This window comes from Arvicola amphibius, chromosome 12, assembly GCF_903992535.2.
Source record: "Arvicola amphibius chromosome 12, mArvAmp1.2, whole genome shotgun sequence".
NCBI lineage: Eukaryota > Metazoa > Chordata > Mammalia > Rodentia > Cricetidae > Arvicola > Arvicola amphibius.
In genome coordinates this window covers 136,105,238-136,132,752 of record NC_052058.2, presented here as the reverse complement: position 1 = coordinate 136,132,752, position 27,515 = coordinate 136,105,238, and the positions used below count along the sequence as shown (strand labels likewise).

Below are 27,515 nucleotides of genomic sequence, written 5' to 3'. Positions count from 1 at the left end.
TTTTCCAAACAGGTAAAAAAAGTTCCCTCCCCATTTTTTGAAAACTTTTTATTTTTCCTTTTTTGCTCTTGCTGCTCTGGATGTCACGGGATGAAACATGCTTTCAGGAGGAGAGGCTGGCTCCAGGGAAGGTGGGACCCATCTCCTGCACTCTCTGAGGGGGAAGCAGGTGCTTTCTCCTGTTTTAGGGTTATAGGGGGCTGGTCTAAAGCTCTCACAGGTATGAAAGTATTGTTTCGTTAGCGAGGATTTTACCCATCTTCTCCGTATTTCCTGGAAGCAAGCTTGCTCTTTAGTGAGGCAGGCTAGCTCCTCGGTGTCCTTGGTCAAGAACAGTGGTCTGCAGAGGTAATCTTGAAGGAAGAGGCTGCATATTGCTGCTCAAAATAGGGTAGCTAAGGACACATTATTATTTTTTTTAATTTTCCTCAAGAAATGTAGGAGGCACCAGAAAGGAGACTGCTCAGAGATTGGGCTGCTCCCTCAATGTGGCATGGAGCCAGGAGCAGGGCCACCTGCCCCGTGAAGGGTCTCCACCAGCAGAGAGCCCTTTAACCTGGCTGAACCCTGACAGATGCAGGTGGAGTAGGGGTAGTTTCCTCCCGGCCCTCTCTCAGCCCCTACCTTACGGAAGGAGGCCAGGCTGGGTTCAAAGCAGCCCACTTTGGGGCCGACACAGTGACCAAGGGGTCAATTCTGTCCCCTCCTCTGGGGCACGGGTGTGATATCACCTCCTAAGGGACCCTCCAGCGACAGTCCACTGTACATATGTCTTCAAAGGAGACATGAGCAGCCTGTCACTCTGGCTCATAGGTGGGCCAATACGAGCATGAGTTCGGGACCCTGCTTTTTTGCACCCCCAAGTGTCTCTGGGAAGCTCCTGTCACCGGAGCTGCTCTGCATTGGAGCGATCGCTACACCTCACCGTGCCCTGAGAGGTAGGTTGTCCGGTGCCCATTGTGTGGTCGCCCGCGGCTAGGATGGCAGTGTGAATGTTGCTCGAGCCGGGGGTTGTGGGAGGATTTGCTTATGAGATGGAGCTGGGGAGTCCTAAGGGGCCAGCGTCAGCGGGTAGCAAAGTGCCTGCTGGAGGTCTTCAGGGACCCAGGTGGGAAGGACATGAGAGCCGCAGAGGTGGCTCCCATCAGGCCTGGCTGCGCGTTTGTTTCTAAACCCTGCGTGCTACCAACTGCACGCATGTGACCGCTACTTGGAAGAGGTCAGTCCCTAGGTTGGGGCGGGGGGGGGGGGGGAAGCATGTAAAACACTCCCTTCTAAAAAACAAAGGGCTGCGATTTTCTTTATTTCTCGTATAGAGGAACAAAAATACTCTTGCAATGGCTATTGAGTTTCCACAGGTACGAGGCAGATGCTAGGCTAGCACACCCACTTCCAACAGTATGACTTGTTTCCTATCCGTCTACTACCTGAGTGGCATCAGTGTAGGTTCAGGCACCATTAGGAACGTTTGACCAAACACGTACACGGCACTGACCGAGGAGGAGGCGCCGGCCCTTCGGCTGACCAGAGCAAGTTAAAAAAAAAGACCCACAGGATGGAAAAGCAGTCTCGGGCGGCTCAGGGCCGCGCAGCGCGTGCCTCGCGCCGCCGCCGCAGCTCCTCGCGGTAGCAGTAGGAGCAGAAGTGCTCGGTCTCGGCGCGCCCGTAGAACGCGCAGTTCTCTCGCTGGCAGCGCCGCTGAGCGGGCCCGGGGCCACCGCGGCCACACTCTGCGTTCGAGCGCGTGGCCGGCGCGTCGGCATCGGCGAACTCCAGACCGTCGCGGGCCGCGCCGAAGCCGTTGCTGTAGGTCTGCGACTTGTGCTCCGCGGGCCCCGGGGAGTCCGCTCCGCCGGGCGCCAGCGACTCCACCGTGTTGACCGTACGCAAGGCGCCGCGCGCTGGGCTGTAGCTCTGGGACCAGAGCGAGCGGTTCTGCTGCGGGTAGGTGGCGCACGGTCGCAGCGCGCCCACGGCCGGCGCGCATGCCTCGTCCCGGGCCGCCTGTACGTGAATGACGCTTTGGCGCGCGGGCGCGGGTGGGCTGCGGCCTGGGGCCGGGCCAGCCGTGCCGGTTCCCGCGCGACGCGCGCCACCGCCCGGGCCCGGGGACGCCGCGCCACCCGCCGCCCGCGTCGCCCGCGCGTTCGCGCCAGACCCCGGACTCGGCCGCTCCTTGAGCTTGAGCACCAGCTGCGTGGGCGGCGCGGCTGGCGGGCCCGGCGAGGCGCGCTCCGGGCCTGGCGTCCCTTCAGTCTCGGGCCTGCGCGCCGGTCGCTTGGTTGTGGCCGTGGCCGTGGCCGTGGCCGTGGTGCTGGCTGCCGCCGCAGCGTCCCGGCGCCGCTGCTCCTGCTCCGCGCTAAAGCGCTCCTGCGCGCTGGTCAGGTAGTAGCCGATCATCTCCTCGTGGAACTGGTGCCGGTGGCTTGTGAGCAGCAGGCCAGCGAAGATGAACTTGCGCTCGCCCTGCATGGCGGCGCGCAGGATGTTGAGGCTCAGCTTCACGTCCGTGCTGTACTTCCAGGCGTCGCTCCTTGGCCCGCTGCCCTTGTCGGCCGGCGACGTTCCCGCCGCTTTGTCCGTGGGCGACGGCGTGGTCTTCTCCGAGGGCGAGGTGCTAGCCGACGCTCCCGATTCCTCTTTACTGCCCTTGCGCGACTTGGACTTCTTCTCCTTGCTGCGCTCGGCGCTGTCGCCGTTCTTGCCATTGGCAGAGTTGGCGCGACCCATCTTACCGTGCACCAGGCCGCCCAGCCCTCCCATGTTTTTCTTCAGCTTGATGCCCAACGTCTTGCTGAAGCTGCCCAGCTTGTTGGCCACGGAGTCTGCGCGCGTCTTGTCCTTGTCCTTGCGCTGTTTCTCCTTCTCCTTGTCCTTACCGTTTTTGCCATTATTGCTGTTGGAATTGCTGCACACAGAATCGCGGTCCGAGTCCAGTGATTCGGCCAGGGACTGCACATCCTCCCCTGCTGAGGCTGTTGGGGACTCTGGCTGTGCAAGGGGAGCCTGTGGAGAAGCAAGGCAGGGAAGGAAGGCCGTTATAAAAGAGGTGTCACCGTGTAGGCTCCAAGAACACAGGTGGAGCTGAGACCAGGACACTGGTGGTTTTTTTTGTGGTGTGAGTTTGGGGGGCAGTGGGGTCTACTAGAGAGGGAAGGAGGTGTTTATCTTACACAGACCCCCGATCTTTGCAAGGGTGGAAGGCAGGCTCTGGTGTTGGCAAAGTTATCTGGAAGAGACCTCATACCTTCGGTGCCATCCTTTTAGGGAGCGTGCACAAACTTTATCTTGGAATTCATAGATAACTAGACTAGAATCCCAAGTGGATGGGTAGAGTCAGAGTGCCCATAAGCACCCTGGAGTGGAGTTCCAGATCCTCAGAATATTTTATAGAGAGACACCAGGTCCACACTATGGCCTTCTTTCCTGGCCAGGCTATTGGCACCACTAGAAGCAGGTTCCAGATCTCTGTGTAGTGGTAGAGGCCACCAGGTGAGACAACGTCTCTCCCACACAGATGTTCACCTACTTACTCTAAGCAGGGGCGAGACACCTTGCGCCAAACCCTATTCTTGGTCTTGGCCCCATTATTCCTTTTATCCAGCCATGGCAAGTTACAAGTCTCCAGAGGAGACCGGAAAAGCCGTTGCTCCTCACTTTATTTGTGTCCCTTCATCAAACAGGTCCCAGAGGGATGACCCTTTTTGGTTAGGTCACTGAAGAAATGGCTGGCAGAACAGGACCCGCAACCCCACCCGGCACCCCAGGCCTGGCCAAACACACTGTTCATTGTAGGGCAGAGATGTGTCCAGCTGCAAGGTTCTGATGGTTCTCAGCTACTGCTGCCGTTACATAACATGTGGATTCTAAAGAGCAACACCCTGGGGACAGTGACATCTTCCAGCAACGGGAGAGGCAGGAATTGCCACTGCCTGGTTGTCCCTTGTGCCCTCAGAAACACGGCGAATCAGAGCCACGCGGGGGCGCCCTACTCGGATGATGTGCCGGTGAAGGGGAAGTGAGCACTCAGAGCAGTGGGGAAGACACCACTCAGCAGGGTCCCTCCTTTCAGTTCTTAGAGCCTGCTGGATGCTTAAGTAAACGGATGTCAGGGAGGACCAATTATTTACACGCAATTTTCACAAATCCTTTCCCTGGGAGTTCCCTCCCGAGATTATGAAAACATCAGTCACAGACTTAAAACGAATCTCTAAGCATCTGCAAACAGGGGCCGCCCAATAGTTCCCCTAAGGCAGGCGTTGGGTGGGCGGCTCTCTGCCTTCTGCCAGCTTCACCTGCGGCCACCTCCGCCTCCGGGAGGGGAGGGGGCACGCTGAGGACTAGCGCTGTCGGTTCCCCAGCTCTTCTAAGGATCCACACACAGTTATAATTAATTCCGCTCTGCCGCGGCACATCTTGTTCCGATCTCAGCAGAGATAGTTTTGTGTTATGACTTGCCTACGGTTTGTTTTGTGAGTGGGCGTGTTATTCCTCTCCTGCTGTACAAAATAAGAGGGGGAAAAACCTAACTGGGGCGCACATTTGCATGTACACACACACACACACACACACACACACACACGCCCCCACTTGCACCAACAGGAAGTCTTTGGTTGGACTGGGAACCTGGCACATGAGGGGGTGGGGCCTCTGGGCCGTAGCTGCGGGTGGCCAGCGTGTCCGCGACCCCCCGCCCCCCCCTATGGACATTCTGGAAGGGAGTGCGTCATATCGCACACAGCGTAGAGCGGCCACCCTACTCCCCTCCCCCGGATCACAAGGCTCACCCGGGTCTCGGAGGGGATGCGGATCCATGTCACATTCATGTAGCTGTGTAGAAGGTTCAGCTTGGCTTCTAGAGACAGGATGAGGCTGACAAAAGAAGACTGAGTGAAAAGCTCCGGAGTGGCATGACTCCCTCGTCTGCCACGCAACCCCCACCCCCAACAGGAGCCCCGCTACGCTACGGCTCTCCCACGGGCCGCTGGGTTAGGGACCGGACTGTGGAGCACGTCTTACTGGGCTAGCCGGGCATTGTCGTTATCGTCTTTCCCCCACTCCCAGTCCTTTCCGGGGTCCACCGCAAAGTGCAAGGGCAGCAGCTTGTGCTCCGAATCCGTCAGGGGGATGACGGCTGAAACAGAAGAGAGAGAGAGCGGAATGGTGGCAGCTCACCCGCCTGCCAGGAGGCTGGGAGCCTCATCAGAACTCAGAGCTCTGTAAGGGAAAAATCAAGGCTAGCTGTCCCGGTGACAGGCAACCCCGTGGAGATAAAAAGTAGACACAGAACTTTTATAGCAGGAGTGTTAAGAGCATAGGTTTCAAAGTCGACCACATTAACAATCTCTCATTATGTAGATGAAGAGCCGGTGGAGGCATCACCTGGACTGTCTGGGTCTTTTTCTGTTAATAGGACAGGGACCCCTCTGCATGTCAGGATGAACAACAAACAAACAAACAAAAACAAACACAAAAACCCCACGACTGCTTCTGTTACTTCCCAGCAAAGACCCAGGCTGTTGAGGTGTACCAGAGGCGGCCACTTTGCTATTGGCCTGCTTCTTGCCTCCATTTCATCTCGGGGAACGGCAGAGTTTGTAAGTCAGGAGAGGTGTGTGCTGAGTTCTACTGCAGCAAGACTGGGGTGGGGTGGGGGCTGCAGAGCCCCTGAGCCTGCTCACAGGGAGCTTACCTACGCAGGACACAGAGGCAGGCAACCCCACAGAAGGCAGTGCTGGGCTACTGCCTGTTTAAACGGTGAGTGGAGAGGGAGCCCTCTGTGGAGGTGGTGATTAGGTGGGGCTCTGGCCTGCTATTTCTCAGGAGTTGGTTCACCCCACAGCATATGGACAGAAGCATACATACTAGCTTCAGAGATCAGGTGGGCTGGGAGTGGGTATCTACAGATGTACTGAAATCTGGTATGAGTTCCCGAGGGGTTCCGGGTACCCAGAAAATGGAATCCTTAGTGTCACATCTGCCTTCTCCTAAGGGTGTTGCCAAGAATCTTGAACAGGAAGAAGTAGGGAGATGGTTTCCCAATTTCACCTTCCAAATGAGTACCAGTCTCTTCTGTATCACTCCACTTAGAATGCCCCACCCTTCTGGGGTCTCAACCACAGCCAAGAAGCCCAGCCCAGGGCATCTGGCAGCTGCTTTGTTCCTTTGCTTGCCATAGCCCATGAGTCATACCATGCAGTGCCATGGCAGGAACAAAAAGGCAAACAAAACAGAAAATCCAGAAGCCAATACTGGGAAGTTTGAAATTGGACTCAATGCTACCCTCTAGTGTTGCTAAAGGAGATTGTCAGCGCAATCTCTACCTTAAATGAAAGACAGGTTTGCTGATTATGGGCCGGCTTAGGGGGTTTCACTGTGTGTGGCCAGGGATGGGGCAGTGCAGACAGGGTCTGATGGAGGAGGAGGCGGTGGCATCTCAACTTCTGCTGCAAAGTGGGCTTCTGGGCTAGCTCAGGAACAGGTCTCCGTTGGCTCACAAACATTGAGGCCTTAGCCTGGCTTCTCACCAGTGTCTAGGGGCAACAGAGGCGCTCCTTATCAACACTGCTTCCCAGACTCCTAGGGCTCTGCACTCCTGCCATGCAGAGGGCCAGCCAACCCATGGGTCCTGAGTGAGGATGGAGGACTACATTGTAAATATGCCTCCTCATGGATCTTGAAATCAAGGGATTTTGGGAAAGATTGCTCTGGACAATAATAAGCTATCAGAATCAGTTCCTGTGGGTATAACTTGGGCATTCTGGGTTCGTCTGGCTATCCCTTTCATGGAGAACCGTCTGCCAGCTGGGACTGTACTTTCTATCCACTTAGTGTTTGCATACTGAATACATAGGCTGTGAGTAGAGTACCGTGGTAAGTTCTGGGGACTACGGCCAGGACTAGGGGCTTCTCCCTCTATGCCCATGTCTCCTGTAAAGACAGAACTATGAGGCTGCTGGTGCAGACTCTTGAACCCCAGGAAGAACTGCCTGCTAATCAGAACCTCTGTTATCGGATTGTTTACTTGGGAGCCCACCCTGTCTGTTGTAAGTCACTATGGTTTTGTTTTGTTTCTGGTAAATTACCTAACTAGGACACCCCACTATTCTTATACCCCCCCGTTACAGGGTGCCTGGGCATTCTTACCCTGGGCAGATGGGCTGGACTAGGTTCCCCAGCCTATCCACTGGAAAGAGCCTGACAGTCTGTCAACCTGAGTGAGGGGCTGGGAATCTACGGCTCAGCCTGTTTGAGGGCTGAGGGAAGGTACATACAGGGACGCCTCAAAAGCAGATCCTCTGCACGAGCGTCCATTGCACGTCATTCCTGTCACATGTACATGGAAAATTGTTATTGAACACCTGCTTTACCCAGGAAGACACTTGGCCGTGAGGCAGAGCACCACCTGGTGGCAGATGTCGAGAATAGCAAAGGCTTTCAAAATAGGTCCAAGAGGATTTACTTTTCTGTTTGTTTTGGAAAGAGTTCTCCCTGACTTTTAGTCTGTAAACCTACTGTCAGTATTTCCAACTAGCCAATGAAGATTTGGAATATTTATTTTATGGAACACAATGGGTATTTCTGTTTGAGATATTTGCTATTACAATGATAAAGCTGCAAATTCACAGTTTGTCTTTAACCAACCCCTGAACTGACACCACAGCGGATGTAAGTGACTCAAATTCTAAGGAAAGAAAAAGGCTTCCAAGGGAAGATGGAGACAGCTAGGAGGGGTTGACTCAGACCCAAGTAGGAAGAACTTAGCTAAAAGGGTTGCACTTATGAAAAAAGAATGCAATCCACTGAAGCTATGCAGACCCTTCCTCCAGGGAAGAGAAGGGAACCAATAAGCTCCTGTCTACAGGACCGAGTGAGCATGGTGTTCACAAAAAAGCTGTGTGAGGGGCTGGAGGAATGGCCATGCCAACATGGGGATTAATACCCAGCACCTATGTAAAGGTTGGGTACAGACATATACGTCTGTAATCCTAGTGTTGGGGAGACAGACAGGAGGATATCCCTGGGGCTTGCTGGATGGTAACTGAACCAAATCAACAAGCTCCAGGTTCTGCAATAGACCATGTCTCCAAAACCAAGGTGCTGAGTGACTGAGACCTTTGGCGCTTGCAAGCCTGAGTACACAGGTGCACCCTAAGCCAACCCCTGAATATGATGGAAATACATGCCCTGAAAGTGTTCTCTGCTCTCTTCTCTCCACTGAGGAGCAGGAGTGAAGGTGCAGGGCTCAGGTTCACAAAGGTGGGGTGTGATGAGGACAGTGTTCTCTGGTACCATGCTTAAACAGGTGTCTTATTCAAGCACCATGCCTGTTTCCTGGGAGGGGGTGACCTCCCTCATGTGTCCTGACAGATTCCAGCATGCGCACTAAAGACAAAACAGAATGTGCCCGTTTCTGGGAATGAAGTGATTTCCCAAGTCTTTCTTGTCTTAGAAGAACAATGTCTGCCTTTCAGCAGGAAAACCTGCACCGGAGAGAAGTCACGGGCACTTGCATGTGTTGACAAGGCACAGAGCCGAAAGAACAGGACTAACATGGGTGTGCATCATGAAGCTATTTTGTTTTGTTCGACAAGTCTGTATTTTTCCTGCACGTTGTGGGGCTTTTGTAGTAGATACAGAATTTGAGACTGGCAGACTTTCTTTCAGTCTTTAAAGACATCACTTTGTTATCTTTTGCCTGACCTGTTTTTATGAAAGCCATGATACTCGAGACAATGATCACGGGGCTATTTCTCTATAAACAGACAGCACCACTACATGTATGCATGCTTCTTACATTACTTCACAGCATTAAAGCAAGTGCAGCTCACTCTCCTTTTTTTTTTTTTTTGGTTTTTTGAGACAGGGTTTCTCTGTAGCTTTGTAGCCTGTCCTGGAACTAGCTCTTGTAGACCAGGCTGGTCTCGAACTCACAGAGATCCGCCTGCCTCTGCCTCCCGAGTGCTGGGATTAAAGGCGTGCGCCACCGCCGCCCGGCTCAGCTCACTCTCCTTTATCTGCACCCCAAGATCCCCAGTGCGTGCCTGAAACCATAAAAAGCACCAACTTAGATACAATGGAGGTGTTGAAACTATTGGGCATTAAGAGTAAAATTACTGATTGATGATATAAACTGATAGAAAAGAAAGGGTTTGGTATCTGATTTTAGAGGAGAGAAGAAATAAAGTTTCAAAAGGAAGGTGTGTCAGTTTCACTCCAGAGGGATGAGAGAGAGGCAGAGGAAATATCACACACACACACACGCACACACGCACACAGATACACGCACATGCACATACACACAGATACACACATGCGCACACACAGATACACACACAGATACACACACAGATACACATATACACACATGCACACACACAGATACACGCACACACAGATACACACACGCACACACAGATACACACACATGCACACATACACACGCATACACACACGGAGCAAACAAACGAAGCCACCACAGATCAGGAAAACCATGAGAATATCACTAGGGAAAATGAATAAAAGTAACGCAACAACAAAACCATCCCTTCCCACAGCACCCGTAGCTTCTGAAAGCAAAGGCAAAGAAGAAAGACAAGCTAGATACAGAGAAAGGAAGTACGATTGCAGCACACAGATCAGGGTAAACGGAGAAAGCAGAAGACAGCAGGCGGCATCATTTAAAGGGATGAGAAAAAGCTGCTAATTCTGCCTCTAACAGAGCTCTGAGACGCAAAGGCGATTCAAAGGCTTTCTCAAACCCAAAGGAGCCGTTCACTGCCTGCTGATCTATACTGGAGAGTGTCAAAATCTTGAAAGGAGGTGGAAGGGGACACCAGCAGTGACTTGAATTTACCCAGAGTGATGGAAATGGAATAAATGAAGGTGAAGATTAGATTCCCTTTTCTCTCCTTTTTAGCACTTCTGAGATAACCAGATCTGGACAGCCAAGAGAGCAGTGCTGTACCTTGTCCACGGTGAGGGGAAGTAAGGGGCGCAGAGAGTGTGAGGCTCTTCGTCACGATTCTGTCTGTAAACACTAGCAGGTAAATAATCTGGGCAAACAGAGTCATTAAGTACCAGCATCAATTCAGGATAGGACGACAGGTGAGAAACAAAAAACAGATGGAACAAGGAGAAAAGACTAGCAGAGATGGCAGATTTTCACCCATCCATACCATTCATATAATTACATGCAAACAGTCAACACTGCCAAAAGATAAAGCTATTAGATTGGGTTTAAAGCAGAACAAGCCTCAAGTCTGCACTCCCTACAATAATTATGAAGCTAAAGACATAGGTAAAAGACACTCTCTGAAACAAAGAGCTAGGGGGGAGCCACCTAATATCAGACAAAGGAGAGTTCAGAAAAAATGGTTACAAAGAAGAGGACTATTTACATAATGATAAAGAGACCAGCTCTCCAAACACAGACATAAGCAAACTTCTAAATTGTTTCCAGGTGCACACAGCAAATGCGCTAGACACATTACCCACATCTTATGGCCCCAGTGGATGTCTGGACAGTGGTTCTCACACTCTCACATACTGTACTTTTTCCTATATGAACATACCAATGGTGGAGTTTAATTTGTAAATTAAGCACAGTAAGGAATTCCACAGCAATAACTAATGAAACGGAACAGCATAAAATACACTGAAATATAAAAAAAATGGGAATGTGGTCTCTGTTGATTTCTGGAATTTTCCATTTAATATTTTCAGACTGTAGCTGGATGTGATGGGACCAGCAGAAAGTGAGGCAGGGATGGGGGAGTGTTCTGCCCTGCTATCAAACATGAAAGGAGAAAGGGCAAACCCGTTCTTGCTGTCACTCAGCCACCCTGTCTCAGTAGCTTACAGAGTGTCTACCTATCTATTGGTTGGCGCCCTACCCTAATCCTCCCTGGTCCAGAAGCCCAACCTGCAGCCTGGAGGATGGGAAGAACCTTTAGCTACCATATCAACTGAGGCAGCACTGAGCATGTGCATATGCAGGTACGAGTGGCGCTACCTGCTTTTACCTGAGCCAGGAGACTGTCTTTAGGGCTGCCTGCCCCCTTCACCTGAGGGAATCTTCAGCAACACAGGTTCTTTCATTCCTGTATGGTTCCCAGTGCTACTAACTTGAGCTATTGGACAGGAAAACCATAGTCTAGGTGGTCAGTTAGCAACTGATGTTTTTCCTCTCCGTCCTGGGGGCTAGAATCCAGGGTCAAGATGTAGGCAGACAGTATCAGTCAAGGGCTCAAGGGCTTGTTCCTCATATGCAACCTAGTATAGGGCCCTATAGCCATTAAGTTTGTCCATAACCCCTGGCTTCCTTTTAATCTCTTATGAAGTGTCACAAGAGTCAAGAGTCAAGTGTACCAAATGTGACAGTCTGGGCTATAAACTAAAAGTCCAGGTGCCCTCAGCCTGGCTTTTCCTCCTCTTCCTCCATCAGGTGTGGCGGAGTGTGGGGAGGTGAGGAAGTCCACGAGTAAATGTATAAAGATCAGATAAAGTTCCTAATGACTTGGCACAGCAATGTCAAGGACAATGCCATCAGACCCATGATTAATTAACAAGACCATTTCTTAGGTCAGGTCTGGAATGGCAACACCTCTCGTTTTATTCCAAGTACTAATCTTTTACAAATGTTGGCCTGGGCCAGTGTATGCAAGTCACAATGTTTACAAGCAGCTACAGCTTCCCTCCTCCCTGATTGCTTATAGCGCTGATCCTGCTGGGCCTACGGCCACTTCCTGTGGTGTCCCAGCCCATTCTGTACATAACAATAACAGGGAGGTTTAGGTTTCAATTGACAGTGTGATTGGTATGCTCTTCATCAAACGCGCATACAGCCAACCTGATCCCAACTTTTCTGTGTATGCGTCTGTCATTTCTTAAGTGCCTGTCTTTTCCTTGCTGCCCCTAGTTGGGTTAAAATGGCAAGCCATGCAGGTATGGTGGTGGTGTGCCTGGAAGACTTGGCACTGCTCAGTGTGCATGTTCTGAGATCCAAAGAGTAGCAGCAGGGAGAGGTGTCTCGGGAGGCCTGGCAGCCCACCTCCTCCTCCCGAGACTCTCCATGGCAACTGGTAAACTAAGGATGCTACTAAAGAAAGGGACACTAAATGCAGGGACAGCACTGGCCACATGTCTTAGGTACATCCTGGCTTCTAAAGCCTCTTTGCCATCACAGACCCTCGCCCCACAAATGTGCTCTTAGGTATTGGATGCACTGCTGTGCCCACAGGCCAGTCTGACTGGTATACGATAAAGAAAGGAATCTGAGTGAAAATAACTTTGTTTAGAGATTGCATTAACAATATCATATTATAAAATTTCATTTAAACAAATATATACTAATTCTCATATGTGGAGACAAATAGCTACTGGAAAAGAATTGGTTTTATTGATTGGTAACCACTCCTGTAGGACAAAGCACTTATTGGTAAAGGTACCGGAAGTCACACCGTATGATCAGGGCTGGAGGAATAGCTCAGTAGCAGGACACTAGGGCCTGAGTTTGGGTCCCACTATCATAAAAACTTCCTAATTTATTTGGCCTGGGGAATACTGATACACATTAATGTTTGTTTTTACTGTGGGTTACATATCAACTGTAGCTGACAGGCTGCTTACGTACTTAGTGGCTCCCCCAGATCTCTGGATGCCTCATTTTTATAAATGTGTATTGTCTAAGAGACAAGGTTGCCGGTTACTTTTGGTGAAATTCCTTTTCAGTTGTTTGTGTTGACTTTCTGTTGCAATAAACGAATTGTAAACCTGACTGTGTGCAGGCCTTCCTTCTCCCAGACTCTGAAGCTGCTCTTGCTGCCCTTAGCTCCCCCCACACCATCACTGACCTGACTGCCTCCCCCTCCCCCTGGGAAAGGCATGAGGACACTCCAGGGTGTCTTGACTTCAGTGCTGTTTTTATTCAAGAGCTCTATCTTGGCAATCACCTCACATACTGCCGGCAGTAGCCCTTGTGAGGCAGTGCAGACCGGGCTCTCCTTCCCTAACATTGAAGGCTCCTTCATCACCAGGTCAAAGTGCTGTGTGAGTCCATACAAGTGCTGACCTGAGACACCACTTCTATGGTCTCTGTCTAGTGCTTGCACACCACACAATCACTGGACAGCTGCCTTTGCAGGCCAGCTACCCCCTTTCAGAAGGCATAGCATCCGCCTACTCATCTGCCACCACCTCGCTTTGTGACTGGCCGTTCCCTGGAGATGGGCTCTCCTTCCTCACTTTCCTCCGTGAAGCGGGGGATGGAAATGGCAAAGGCTAGGCAGTCACCCCTGGAAAGGCCTCAGAACCCCACCTCTATATGGAAAGTACATTCAATGAATGCACCAGAGTCTGTGCATCAAGCCCTGTGTGGAGGAACCTGCTCAGAATCATCTTGTGAGGACAGAGAATGCCTGCACTCTCTGCACCCATAGAGGCTGCAGTGAGACAGGATAAGGCTGCAGGTGTCTTGTTGGGCACTCTGCCTGCAATTGATTGGAATTTTGGGAAATCGTGCCATCAAATGCAGACCCTGTTAGATATTAGAGACCATCGACACATGCAACCCTCCATCAGTGATGGAGGCACTCTGATGTGCCAGTGCCACACACGGTTTGAGCACCCACAGACTGCACTGCACATTGGCCTATTACACATCAGTGCTATTTGGATAAGTAACCCATGTTGGTTAGCTTTTTGTTAACTTGGCACAAGCTAGGGTCATGTGGGAAGAGATTTCTCAGTTGAGAAAATGCCCCATTACATTGGCCTGTCAATTAGTCTGTGATGCACTGTCTTGATTACTAATTGATGTGGGAAGACTGGAGGCCCCAGTCCACAGACCATACTACCCCTGGTGAATGTTCCCGGGTAGTATAAGAAAGCAAATTGAGGGTGCTGGAGAGATTACGCAGTGGTTAGAGTGCCAATTGTTCTTCCAAAGGACCTGGGTTCAATTCCCAGCACCCACGTGACAACTTACAACTATCTGTAATTCCAGTTCCAGGGGACCCAACACCCACTACAAACACCAATGCACATAAGATAAAAATAAGTTAAAAAAGAAAGCTGAGAAAGTCATGGCAGGCATGCCAGTAAGCAGCATTCCTATATGGTCTCTGTTTTAGTTTCTACCTCCAGGCTCTTGCCTTGAGTTCTGCTGTGACTTCCTTCAATGATGGATTGTTACCACAATGTGTAGGTCAAAACAAACGAACAAATAACAACAGCAGAAAACCAAACCAATGCTAAACCCAAGCAAACAAAAAAAGCCCTGCCCTCCACCATTTGGTTTTGGTATTTTTTACGGCAACAGAAAACAAACAAGGGCAGAAATTGGTACCAGGATCCTGATCATGCTATTCTGGGGAGTACTATGGAAGTGTTTGGAACTCAGAACTTAATGGGTGGCTCTATGGGAATTTGGAAGAGAAGAATGTTGGGAAAGAAATGCAGATGATGGGGTTCTGACTTATGAAGTTTCGAGGGAAGCCAAGACTTTGTAAAGGTCATTCATACGATGTGATTGAATTAAGTATCTTTTGTTCTTGTTGTTTTTGGCTGTCCTGGAACTCACTCTGTAGACCAGAGTGGGCCAAGGCTGCATCTCAAGCTGGAAGTTGAAACTTGGTAATATGTAAGAGTCTTGAACGTTTCTGACTTTGGTGGTATGAAAGTTGCATCACGGAGAACAGCCAAGGTTTGGCACCAAGTGGCAGGGTCAGAGCTTCCTAAAGAGAGACCATGGTGCAGATACGATTAACTGCAGTGGAGATACCAGCATACCAGAGATGACCGCCAAGTACAGCAGCAGGTGTGGAATATAAACTGGCCAGTACCTATGAGACAAGCGTGTGCTCTGGTGGATGCAAAGGTGGAGAAGCTGGAGCTCCCAAGCATATGGGAGCTGAGACACTCATTAGTGAATCCCAAATGTTAGAACTAAGTTTTTTTTAAAGACTGTTGAAATTTGGTTTCTATTTGATTGTGACTGTGCCCTAGTTCTTCCCTCTTGCAATAAGAAAGTATGTAACTTATTTTTTTATTTTATAGGAGTCCACAGTTGAGAGACTTTGGATATTGTAAAAGAAAACTTGGAATTTTAAAGTGTTTGAATGTTTAAGGACTATAGGATTTTAAAAATTATCCTTTATATCATTGGTAACATAATTTTGGGGGGCAAACAAGAAAGGAGAGGTTATGGTTTAATAGTGATGTGGGTTTTTGTGTGTGAAGTTGAGAAAGGATCAGTTGTGCTGATTTGTCTTTTTTGTTTAACTTGACATAGGCTAGGATAATCTGTGGAGAGGGAACCTCAGTTGAGAAAATGCCCCTAGCAGATTTACAGGTATGTGAGCCTATGGGACGTTGTCTTGATTGTGGTTGATGTGGGAGGGCTCAACCCACAGGTGGTGCTATCACCCCTGGCAAATATTCCTGGATGGTATAAGAAAGCAAGCTGAGAAGGTCATGGGGAACAAGCTAGTAAGCAGCATTCCTTCATGGTCTTTGCTTCAGTTCCTGCCTCCAGGTTCCTGCCCTGAGTTTCTGTCCTAACTTCCTTTCATGATGAACAGATATAAGGTGAATAACAGAATACTTCCTGCCCCCACAGTTGCTTGCTTTTGGTCATGGTATTTATCCCAGCAATAAGAAACTGAACTAGGACATGGCCCCTGAGGTGTTGATGGCTTGAACTCCAGGGTAATGCTGTAGGAGGTGGTGGCTTTTGAGGGAGAGAGTAGAGACTGAGGGAGGTGGGCCTAGTGGGATCAAAACTCAAAATCCTAAGTTTACATTGAAAGTTGTGGTTGGAAACTCTGAGTTGAAGCATTGTGAGAAGATTTGGCCTAGTTTTTTGGCCACTGGGTATGTTCCTTTGAAGGAGATTATGGAACCATGGCCTTTACTCCTCTCTGTTGCTCTGTGGCTTGTGATATGAATGGTTTGCACCACCACGTACTCCTGCCACAATGGCTGCTCAGAAAGAACCAAAGCAATGGACTGTCAAGTGGAATGTGTAAACCCTTAAGTCCAACAAAGTTCTTCTCTTTGTATATTATCACAAGGATGTTGTTCTAGTGACGGGAAGCACATTGACAATTAGTTGCCTTTTATTTTTCCTTACATTAGGGCAATGCATAAACTTTACTCCAGAACAGCAAGTAACACTGAGTAATTTCATTTCAAAAACAGTTGTCTACTGTGTACATGATTCCTGACTTAGGATGGGGCTGTACCTTCGTAAGTCCATTACTAGCTGGAAAATCCATAAAGGAATCTCTGTGATACCTCTACCCTGCTGTGCACCCTGACTTAATAACACAGCACACTACACAGTGCAGACAGAGCTCTACCTGATTGCAAGGTTGACAGGGAGCTATGCTGGATGCCACCCCAGCATCGTGAGAGAGGCACACTGTGCATTTTAGGTCAAGAAAAGACCAAAGTCAAAATCTCAGATGTGGTTCCTACTGAATGTGTCTCTACATTGTTGTAGAGTAGAAAACTCTGAGTTGAAGCGTTGTGAGTGGGGCCCGTTGGTGATCATTCCCAAACTTTGTTCTGAGTCCTGTGTTTAGTGAACTACATGGCCCCTCTGCTCTCTTGTCAGTTGATTGTGTGTTTCTATAACTCACCCACTTACTCTGAGTCAGAATGAAGTGCCCTGTGCTAGGCTCTCAGAGAGTTCCCCTTAGGGACCATTTGAAGGTAACAGGGAATCCCATTAGAGATTGCCTATGGGTACAGCAGCCTGCTTCCTGTAGCCTGATGAAGAACCAGGAACTAGAGCATTATGAGGCCAAAGGATCCAGAATATATTCTCTTGGAGAAAGTAGGTGACCACCATTTTTTGTGAACTGTTAAGAAAATATGTGTGTTCTATTTAAAAGGCCCTAAAGGAATTGCTAAAGGCTTTCCCACTCAGCCTTGCTATAACTGGATTATTCTACCAGCTACATCTTTGCCTCAATTTTCTTTCTCCTTTGTCACGTGCCTGGCCTGGGGAAGACAGGCGGGTTCTCGAATGTTGGAGGTGGCTGCAGCAGCTGGAAGGAAGCAGAGAACTCTTTCACAGGACTGAGCACAGGGGAGCCCCTTGTCTGGGGAGGTAAAGGAAAGCTGTATATATTGCTAAGCACCAAGAGATTGGATGCATGCAGGTACACTGCTGAGGGAAAGGAAGAGGGGCCTCCACTTACAGCCTAGAACACATTTTATCCCATTTTGAGGCTACTGGAGTGTCCCTCAGTTACTACATTTAGTGGCTTTTATCATAGGGTGACTTGGAGTGACTTGGGGGCTTGGGTCTTAAGAATCTGCCAAGTATCACTTTTAAAAAAATGGCTTCCAGCTGTAACAGGTGGCAGGCGCAGCATTTGGTGAAGGGGCACCAGGAAGCACACACATTCAGCAGGTGCAGATCATCAGAAGACAGCTCACACTGGCCAAGGAAGTTCCTGTACTGAACTGAGTCAGAAACCTCTGGATATGATTAGAGCCCAGAAGTTCCTCCTTTTAAGGCATTCAAGCACTCCATGAATTTGAAATGGCTCTTACTTTCAAGGGGCTCTGGCTGGTCCTCAGTGGAGGTGCCTGACTTAGTTACTTTTCTGTTGCCGTGGTAAAACCCCGTGGCCAATACAACTTAGACAAGAAAGTGAGTAATTTGGCTTACTATTTCAGAGTGTTAGAGTCTATAATGCAGGAAGCTCAAATCGTGATTCACAGCCATGAGACAGATCAAGAGTATTGGAAATCTCACTGTGTGGGCCCACAGATGTGAGCCTGTTCCACCTTGACTAAAGGTCAGAGAGTCTGACCTTATTTTTACTCTTCCTAAGAAGTTGCTGACAACAGGTGTGGCTACAAACAAGATATCCTGACCTAGGGTGTGGTTATTTGGTGTTTTGGACATTAAGATGGCCCCGTAGAGGTGGATCTGCTTCACCTTGACCAAAGGTCAGAGAATTTAAGCTTATTCCTGCTCCTTCATTTTAAAACAGGAGGTTTGACCCAGGGAGTGTCTGCCTACAGGATAGTTGGTCTAGGGTGTATATGTTACATATCCTGTCCAAAACATCAGAATGCTTAGCTCAGGAAATAGTGGCTTGATGTCTCAAGTACTGGATTCTAATATTGTTCTGATTGTTTTTTTGTATCGTATTATAGCAGTCTTTTGCCTTCTACTCCCTTTTTGGATTGGGGTATATAAGCATCTGGAAAGTAATGCAGGCAGACTCAGTATTCAGTACTCACTGAATCCTGGGAGTTGCTCTCCCAGTACTATCCTCTGTTCCTCTATTTCTTTGGTACCTCTGTCTATTCCGCCTAACATTTCTAATCCACATGCCCCTACCCTGGAAGGTACAAACTGGTTGAGGCTGGACCCTGACATCTCACCCAGGTCCCCATCTCTTAAACCCTCTCAAACAGTTCCACTAACCGAGGACCAAGTATTCAAGCATACAAGTCTATTGGGGCGGGGTTCCCATTCAAACCACCACAATGCCTTCTGGCTTCCTTGGAAGCTCTTGTAGAAGCCACTCATGGTCCTTACAATGCTGTTGCTTGGTGTGACCAGGGGAGGAGAGGATTGGAGCCTGGATCCACCCTCTGTGAGGAAGGTCCTCCAGAGGCACCAGGACCACTGTAGGTCAAGGTCTTTAGAGAAAGAAGATGAGGAGGTAAAGAGTGGTTTGGCTTTATAGTTTTGTGAAGTTTTGGCTAAACTCATCCACTCTTATTTGCTTGAAGAACTGGTCTTATTAAAGTCCATGGCCATTTCAACACCACCACAGCCTGGGGCTCAAACAGCAGAGGTGTAAACTCTACACTTTGGGATCTAATCTTCATCGGGGCACATTCTTCTGACTTTCTCCCTTGGCTTGGGAATGCCCCTTACCTCTGTATTCTCACATGGTTAGTGAAACCTAAATCTCTCTCTCTCTCTCTCTCTCTCTCTCTCTCTCTCTCTCTCTCTCTCTCTCTCTCTCTCTCTCTCTCCTCTCTGAGAGAGTTCTCTATGAAACCCAGGCTTTTCTAACTTCCTGCTCAGCTCCCATGTGCTGGGGATTAAGGTGTACATCATGACACCAACAATTTCCTCTCTGTAGAAATTGTTACCCAGAGGTGCTGGGCAAGGGGCCACTAGAATTTTAATCTCTTTAAAGATGTTATTGGTAAATACAGTCTCATTCTGACACACTGGTTCACAGGGACACAGGACTCGGTTCACAGGCATCCTCTGCACTTCACAGGGACACAGGATCTGGCCTATACTCCCTCCAATGACTCGTTCCCACAGGACCCAATGGCCCAGAGCATCGTGCCACATCATGAGGAAATCCCCAGCATGTCCCCATTGTTGAGAGGCCTGGGCCCCTCACGTTCATCATTGCTGTCCCTGCTTACCCATCATACACCTCTTCATCTGCACACACATCTGACAACACACAGTTATCTCACTCAGCATCTTACTTTCTGGAAAGACTTGACGATACTGGATCTCTGTCCCGACTTCTCACCCTAGACCTAATCACATGGTCAAACAAGGCAAACCTGGAGATTGGTCCTGGGGTACTCTAGAAACCCCAAGTGGAGGGCTGCATGCTTCTGGGCTCAAAGGCATTACAAAGGCAAATACTTCCAGTCATGGCCACTATGAGCTGGGCTTTATTTCCTGCAAAGTTGTCCAGTTAGTGGTTGGGTGTGCTGTGAGGGAAAGAGACCAGGACGAGAAAGTTGACTGGCCTCAGGGTTGGGACTGGTATGGCGACTCCAGGAGACCTCCTTTTTCATTTTTAGAGATTTATTTTTATTTCATGTGCATGTTGTAAATGCCTGCATGTATGGTTGTGTAACTTATGATTGCCTGGTGCTCTCAATGGTCAGAAGAGGGTGTTTCCCCGCAAGGGTGAGTTTCCCTGGAAGTGGAGTTACAGGTGGCTGTGAGCTACACAGAACTGGGAAATGAACCTGGGTTCCCTGCAAGAGCAGCAAGTGTTCTTAAGCACCAAGTCATCTCTCCAGCCCCAGAAACTCATCTTTGAGGGTTGACAGGTATTTTCAGGAAATGTCACACTTCGTTCTAGCTAGGTGGCTCTATGGTAGAGACCAGCACAGCCAGGGCACAGAGCTGCTGCCTAAGCTCTTAGTTTGGAAGGCCAGGTGACCCCAGGCTCTGAAGTTGCCTGGAAGGCTCTTGCTTCGGGAGAGAAAGGTGTGTCCATAGGAGGGTGGGAAGCCGAGGACCGTGCTACTGAGTCAGATGCTGGGGCCACTGCCAGACAAGCATACCCTACTCTTGCCTCTTGAACTGGAGAATGTATGAGTGACCATTAAGTAGAGCTTGTACCCATAGACAACAGTCATGAACCTCTGACATTCTTGATTACTAGGGGAACGAGCCACTCGTCTGTCTGAGAGCCTAGCAGCCAGCTTAGTGTTTCCAGACAAGATGCAGTTTCTGCATTTGGGCTTTTCCTGGCATGAGTGGACACGCTAGTGAGAGAAATCAATTCCCAGTCAGGCTGCCTGGGAACACAGCACCTCCTTTCTCCTCCACTGTACTTACTTCCCAGCCTGCTTCATAACCAGGGGAGCCAAGTGGGGAGCTCAGCTTAGTGGGGTGAGATGTCAGCACAAACCCTTGAGGAGGGGCAGTGTTTCTGCCCCATGAAAAGGCAGGTGTAAAAAGGAAAGGCGTTTGGTTGCGCACACAGCATGAGGCTGTCCCAAGCCCTGCTCTGGACTGCACAGGCTCATTCTGCGCTGCTCTGGACAGCACTGGGCCACGCTGTACTCTGCACTGCACTCAACACACGAGCGTGCTCTGATAGGTCATTAGCATTCTACAGCAGCCTATCACTCCTGTCCAGGCTGCTGTTGACCCTGCATCATGACTCCCAGGACCAGTTCTGATTGCCTCCTCTCCCACACAACCCCACTTTGTCTACCTGCTCCTCCCATTAGACTACTGTCCTGAATGCTTGTCGCACGTCTTCCTTTCCCTGAAAGCAGAGAGACGTTTATTGAGGATGCTGGGATGTTGCTCAGTCCATGCTGTGGGACCGACTCTCGGACTCCATCACGGGATGTGGGACCTAGGGGTAACATGGGCAGCGGGGAATAGAGGCCCTTCTGGTAGTTCTTCACAGCTCAGCAGCTGCTGCCCCAGGTCAGGGTGTGGGTGGCATGGAGCAGTGAGGCAGGAACTCCTTCATCTGAAGCGTCTGTAGTTCCACTATAGCTGACCATGACTTAAAATAGTACATAGAAAAAATTCTAGAAATCAGCGCTTCACAAGATGAAGCTGAGCACTGTTCTGAGCCGTGTGGAGAAGGTCACGGCTTTCACGCAGGTGCAGCGTCCCTCTGTGCACCGAGCCCTCACAGGAGATGCTATCTTTAGCTGTCTGCTGTCCGCAGCTGCCTGGGCTGTCAGGCTGAAGCTCAGGGATCTCTGTACTTTTGCACACCACCCCTTATCCAAGGGCCCCAAAGCACAAGGTGGCAATGATGGAATTGAGACCCACAAGGAGAAGCCAGGAAGTACTTCCTTGAAGCAGAAAGGGGGAAGGTGTTCAACTTAATAAGGAAAGACAATGAATCGCATGCCTGTTGCTAAGGTCCACAGCACAGTGAATCTATGCGTGAAGTCACGGAGAAGGACAGTGATACCAGCCCTAGTTTGTCTGCTGTGTCTGAAGCTGCCGAAGTCCTACCCATAGCACTGGTGAGTGCCTATGGTGGGGAAGGACACACACAGGGACAATGTAGCCAGGCTTTGGGCCACCCAGGATGTACGACCCACAGGCATCTCTTCAGTGTCTCCCTTGGGTGATGGCAGAGCCACTGTTGGTATATAGAGGTATATCCTCTATAGAGCCTGCACCCCCTCTAGGGCTCTAGCCCAGCTTGTAAGGACTGGTAGTGGGACATAGTGGCTGTGGAGGCAGGACCCACAGAGACCATGGAGGGACCCAACACCCACAGAAGCCAAGAGTTAACTGTACTGTGCTCTGGGGGCCAGAGCCAGACTTTGGAAGAAGCTTGTCCCCCAGGGTGAAACCTGTATTCTGCCGTGTCCCCTAGAGGGATGTGATGCCTTCCACAGCCATAGTTTCACCAGGGAGAGCTTTACAGTTACCGCAGAGACTTCTGGAAGACCTCTGGGGGACCTGAGACTGTGAACTCGATGTTGATCTCAGGGGCTTTTGGGACTCTTGTCAAGAGTCCCAGCCTTGGCCCAAGTCACAGCCTGTAGCAAGTGCTACAGTATTAAAGGTGGTGGCCTTCATGCGCATATGGTTTCCGTAACTTGGAAAGCTGAAGCAGGAAGACCCCTTGAGTTCAGGACTTTGGAGGCCATTATGGACAACACAGGAAGGCCTCATTTCAGACCATGCCAAAAACAGAAGCCAAACAAAACCCTAGGGAAGGAGGCAGGCACCGCTGGAAGCAGAGAGATAAGGGAAAAGCATGCTCACCCCAGGCTTTGATGCTGGAGAGCCTCTTCTGGTGGTCAGAGGTAGTGAGTGAGTTATGAGGAAGGATGAGAAACAGCAGTCTGTTACCTTGGCTGCAGGACCCACTCCTAGTTACATCAGCGTGTGAGCTGCACTTTGATTTGGCTTTTGGGAAGGGGGCCGGGATCTTTCTACACCCTGCATCATTCAGATTCCATCCCACAGACCTGCCGACTCTCTGACTGGCCATCAGGCCAGGAGCACATGTGGAAGGGGTGCTTTGTAGAGGCTGGAGAAGGTAGGGCTCTGTCCGTGTCCTCCCTTGCCAGCTGTCCACAGGAGGGGGCAGGATGGGGAGGCACTGATACACTCAGTGTAAAGAGTCAGGACGGTTACCCCGAGCTTCTGGCTTGTGGGGGCCCTGAACCAACCACTTGGGGTTTCCTAGAACCACATTCAAGGGCCAAAAGCCTAGAACACATGCTATTTCCTTGGCCTTCAGTCTCCTGAGGAAAATCTCATTCTGCACTGAAAACAACAGTGGCAATACCAAAACCTTGTCCTTTCTACCCAGACGCTCACATATCCATCACAGCTAACTCAGAGCGCAACGAAGTCCTCTTCGCCATCCGTGAATCAGGCCCACCCGTCTTACTGCTAGCTGCAACTGTGCACCGTGCAGCAGGTGGCGCTGGTCCCATCAATCCATCAGCCCTGAGATGGCTTCTTGCAGGAAACCTGGCTATAGGGATCTACAGATAAAGTGTTGACCTTTTGGTTCAAAAGCTTACTAGCGTACAGCAGGAGTGGGCAAGCCTTTCATGAACAGTACCAACAAATTAATGTCAGAGGCCAGCAGGCCACACACACACACACACACACACACACACACACACACACACACACGCACTCTGCTGCCCCACTGCAAAGCAGCCACAGGGAAAATGTCAGGCAATGAGTCTGGCTGTGTGCCACTAAAACTATCTGCAAACTAAGTGGTGGGCCACAGCTTGCCAATACTTGCCCTGAAGGGATTTTGTTTTCCAACCCCATCTAAGGTGGATTGCATCCATCTATAAATCCACAATAATTAGTTATATAGTTAAAAATCCCTCTATGGACACAGACAACATGTATTTCAAAAGGCTAGAAGAAGTGAGGATTTTGAACATTTTCAACATCTGAAGTAATACATAATCACTTATACTAAATGTTGGAGGACATAGGTACATTTTCCCTGACTAGTGCACCACACAGTATGTACTCTGAAATACACACATGGGTCAGTTAAAATTAATTAAAATATAGAAAGTTTACATATGCCCGTGATGGAGGCCAACAGCTAAGTACAGGCAGTGGCATCATCTCTTATTTCCAGAGTGGTTTGGGTGGCCATTATCTCTAATGCCACTACTGCCAGTCAACACATATGCGTACCTACTGAGCATGGCTGCTTTTTGTGTGTGCTGGGCTCTAGATGGTTGTCCACACATACCTCCCTCCACCCCTCCACCCCACCTTACCCCTTTGTGTCTCAGGAGCTGGACAAACCTTGTTCTCTCTGCTGGTCTCTCTGTTCCATGGACACAAGGGCCGAGAAGTGCGCTTGATCATAAGCCAGAACCAGGGGCGAACAGTGGCACCTGTTGGGAGGCACCTCCAAGGGCAGGTAGATCCCTCCGAATGGGATGGGTGCAAATGCTGTGGACACAGACACGGTAGAGTTGGAGGGCAAGAGTGGGAAAGGGGGGAGTGGGTTGACGCAGGGAGAGGGAAGAGGGGAACAGAATTAGTGCTCAGGGCCGGGACTGAAGGTTTCCATGGTGATCTGCCTGGGTAGCCTGCTCCTGAGGGCCACACCATAGATGGAAGAGCGGCAGGGTCAGGGCGAAGACCATTGCCCAAGACGGTCAGAAATATCACCCACTAGCTTGTCTAGAAATCTGTGCTGTCCTTTCTCTTCTGGTGTCATTGAAATGTTCACACACAGGCAGGACCTACATTTCCTGATTGTGATTGGTGCATATTAAAAACAACTTCTACAGAACAGAAGGGAGCAGTCAGAGAGCTCTGGTACTGAGCTGCAGATCAGGTGGAATATGAGAAGTAGAGACGCTATCTTTGTGTGATGAGATACCATCCTGTTCATGTTCTTATGAAGAACAAGGGAAGAGAAGCCTGAAAGCCACTTCTTTGAACACCAGCCCCAAGCAGTAGCTGATTCTTGTCTCCCCCCCGAAATAGGGTCTCATGTAGACCTGACTTACTATGTAGCTGAGGATGACCTTGAACTTCCAATTCCCTTGATTCCCTGAGTGCTGGGATTATAGGTATTTACCACCATGCCCATTTTATGCACTGCTGAAATGGAACCAGGGCTTCATGCATGCCAGGCAAGCAGTCTACCCACTGGGCCAACCCCCGAGCCTAGCAGCTAGGGTTTGATCATGAAAAACATTGCCTTTGGCCTCCGAGTGGAAATTGCACCCTCCTTAGTGCAGAGCACAGGGGCCGTTAGAGTGGTCTCTGAGGATCTCTCAGTCATCCCCCCCGCCCCCACCTTCACTCAGTCTGTACTGGGCAGGATGATTCTGTCCACATAAGCATCCTGTTTTGAGGGCTGTAATAAAGAAGGGACATGGACCAGAGGGCGGCTGGCTCTGGTGCTTGGCAGCAGGCAAAGAGAGCTGGGCAGGATGCATGGATGCACTTCTGCTAGCCCTTGCCCTCTGAGCAGCCACGGCCATGTTGGCCTTTCTCTGGCATGCAGACTGATGCCTGGCCATCAGGGCTCCAGGACACTCATGACTTCTACTGTGGGGTGGATTGACATGTAAGTGAAGCTGAGTGGAATGTCACAGGGTCACTTCACTGGCACAATGCAGTGAAGGGATGTTGTGGACAATGCCGTCTTTAGAAGTGACAAACACGCAGCAAGAGTGAACTGGATTGTACTGGTGCCACCAGAGAAAACGGAAAATGAACCACACTGGGGAAAAAGCTGGGAGTGGGGTCTGCTGAGGGGGGCAGGGGCCTGGTGATAGCTCTCCTGGTTCTCCCTCTTTTCTGCCTTTTCAGAGCATGGCTAGCTCTGTGGAGTTTCAGACATCCTTACTACAGCTCCTTGAACTCGCAGGAGCTTCAGGCTTAGGGATGACATGTGAGGGTCTATGCCCTGTCTCTGGCTCAGCCTGGGTGGGGATATTGTCCAGCCTCATTGGGGGCTTCAGTGCACTTATCTATCTGGGGGAGACTGTATCAAGTGCTGAGGGAGGGTTCATCCAAGAGGTCATGCATGGGCGAGGTTCTCAGTGGCCAGACAACAGCAGCTTGGCTACCCCTGCAGTTCCTGACTCTTCACCACCCTTCAGAGCCTCCACACTCCGCCCTCCTTTCTTTCCTTTCTAGTACGCTATCCTGCAGAACTCCTGGAACAGAGCCTGGGGCTTTCGTAGGGATCTGTGCTGTCTGTGGTGCTTGGCCAGATTTCTCATAGTCTCCTGCTGGTGTCAGGCAGGGCAGGTGATCAGTGCTGTGCTGGAGGAAGAAGAAATGCATGAAATGCTATCTTTGTGTATGTCTTAAAGTGACGTGATGACTCTGCCTATGTACAGGTAGATGTCACCCTTTCTGGACCACCCCTAAATACAGCTCCTCGAGGATCCTACCTTCACCACCGGAGTCTCTTAGCATGGTGTCTGCCACCACCACAATGGGTCTCCGCAGTATGTGGGCGAGGACGAAGACATGGAACTCCTCCAGGCTTTCATACACAGGATCCTCAGAGTTGTCCACACTAGGAAATAAAACAGCGATCTTGTCATGAGACTAGACTGGAGTGGGGAACACAAAAGGCAGGGACTCGGAGTAGGGACTGAGCACCCCCAAACACTGGACCCTATCTACGAGGATCTGAGGAACCTTCCAGGAACAGTTCCTGGGAAGAGGTCATGAAGAAGCTGCCTGAATCCTACCCTGAGGGGAGGAGGAGGCTGAACTCACAGCCGCACACTAAGCCTCTGCAGCCTGGGTCCAAGCTCCTGCCTTGCCTTGTGGGTAGAGTAGATCCCAAGAATCGCTGCCATCCAGACTGTGAGACACTGGGGCAGAAGACTGTGACCTAGATGTCCCTCAACAACAGGGCTCCAAGGGAAGAGAGCCAGAGCTCTTAGATGGTAGGACCTTGTGTGAGTCTCCTAGATGTAATGACAGTGTATAGCAGGAGGCCACAGACTCTATGGTTTTCAGTATCCTAGGGCTCCTGGAATCAGTTCCCCAAAGACAGCAAGGGAGCAGGGATGGCTGGGAATGAGTTCCATGTGCAGAGTGCTGGACCAACTCTCTCCATCACTCCTAGAACAAAGGCTACAGATCCTAAGAAATGCACCAGGCCTTTGGGGAGATCCCATGTTACATTATGGTTCAGTCTTTTTTTTTTATTTTTCTCTTTGTCCTTCCTTCCTTCTTCCTTCCTTTCTTCCTTCCTTCCTTCTTCCTTCCTTCCTTTCTTTCCTTTCTTGATTTCTCTTTCTCTCTCTCTTCCTTCTTTCCCTCCCCCCTTCCTGCCTTTCTCTTGCCTTTTTCTTTGGTGGCCAACAAACTTTATTTAATACTTGAAGATGTGGCAGCAGTCAGAAGTCATAAAACATCACACAGAAACATCTGCAAGTTATTCTCTAGCCTTCCACGTCTTTTTTCTGAGAGGGGTCAGAGTGCTTCTTGTTTACACGGTCATCTTTGACACATCAGGACACAGCCATCAAAATGAAGAGCTACCATCCAGTCACCAGGCCTGCTCACAGTGGTCCTGGCAACACCTTTAAGATGTAGGGCCCAGCTCAGTGTCGTGAGATGCTTTCTCTTAGGTCTCTTCAATCTCCTTTATCCTGCAATGCTGCTTGGTGTTTCCACAACCATGGCACTTCTGAGATGCTGAGGAGTAGAGGGCAGGTGGCTTGTGGAACTTTCTCAGCCTGGGTCTCTATGACGTTAGACTAGGGCTTGCCAAGTCATCCTTGAGTGTCCTCTCTCTCAAGTGGTG

The 27,515-nt window shown here is 50.0% G+C and overlaps 1 protein-coding gene across 2 annotated transcripts in view; it reads right to left on the bottom strand.

The window, feature by feature from the left end:
* Window positions 1–1,578: 1,578 nt before the first annotated feature.
* Window positions 1,579–27,515, bottom strand: part of Otud7a (OTU deubiquitinase 7A) — a 99,369-nt gene continuing 73,432 nt past the window's right edge. For both annotated transcript variants that reach the window (XM_038314231.1, XM_038314232.1), the window contains exons 7-11: window positions 26,143–26,270; window positions 24,026–24,175; window positions 5,020–5,134; window positions 4,788–4,872; window positions 1,579–3,006 (exon numbers count right to left, since the gene is read on the bottom strand). In XM_038314231.1, coding sequence (XP_038170159.1) covers window positions 1,579–3,006; window positions 4,788–4,872; window positions 5,020–5,134; window positions 24,026–24,175; window positions 26,143–26,270 — 1,906 coding nt within the window. The remainder of the gene's footprint in view (window positions 3,007–4,787; window positions 4,873–5,019; window positions 5,135–24,025; window positions 24,176–26,142; window positions 26,271–27,515) is intronic.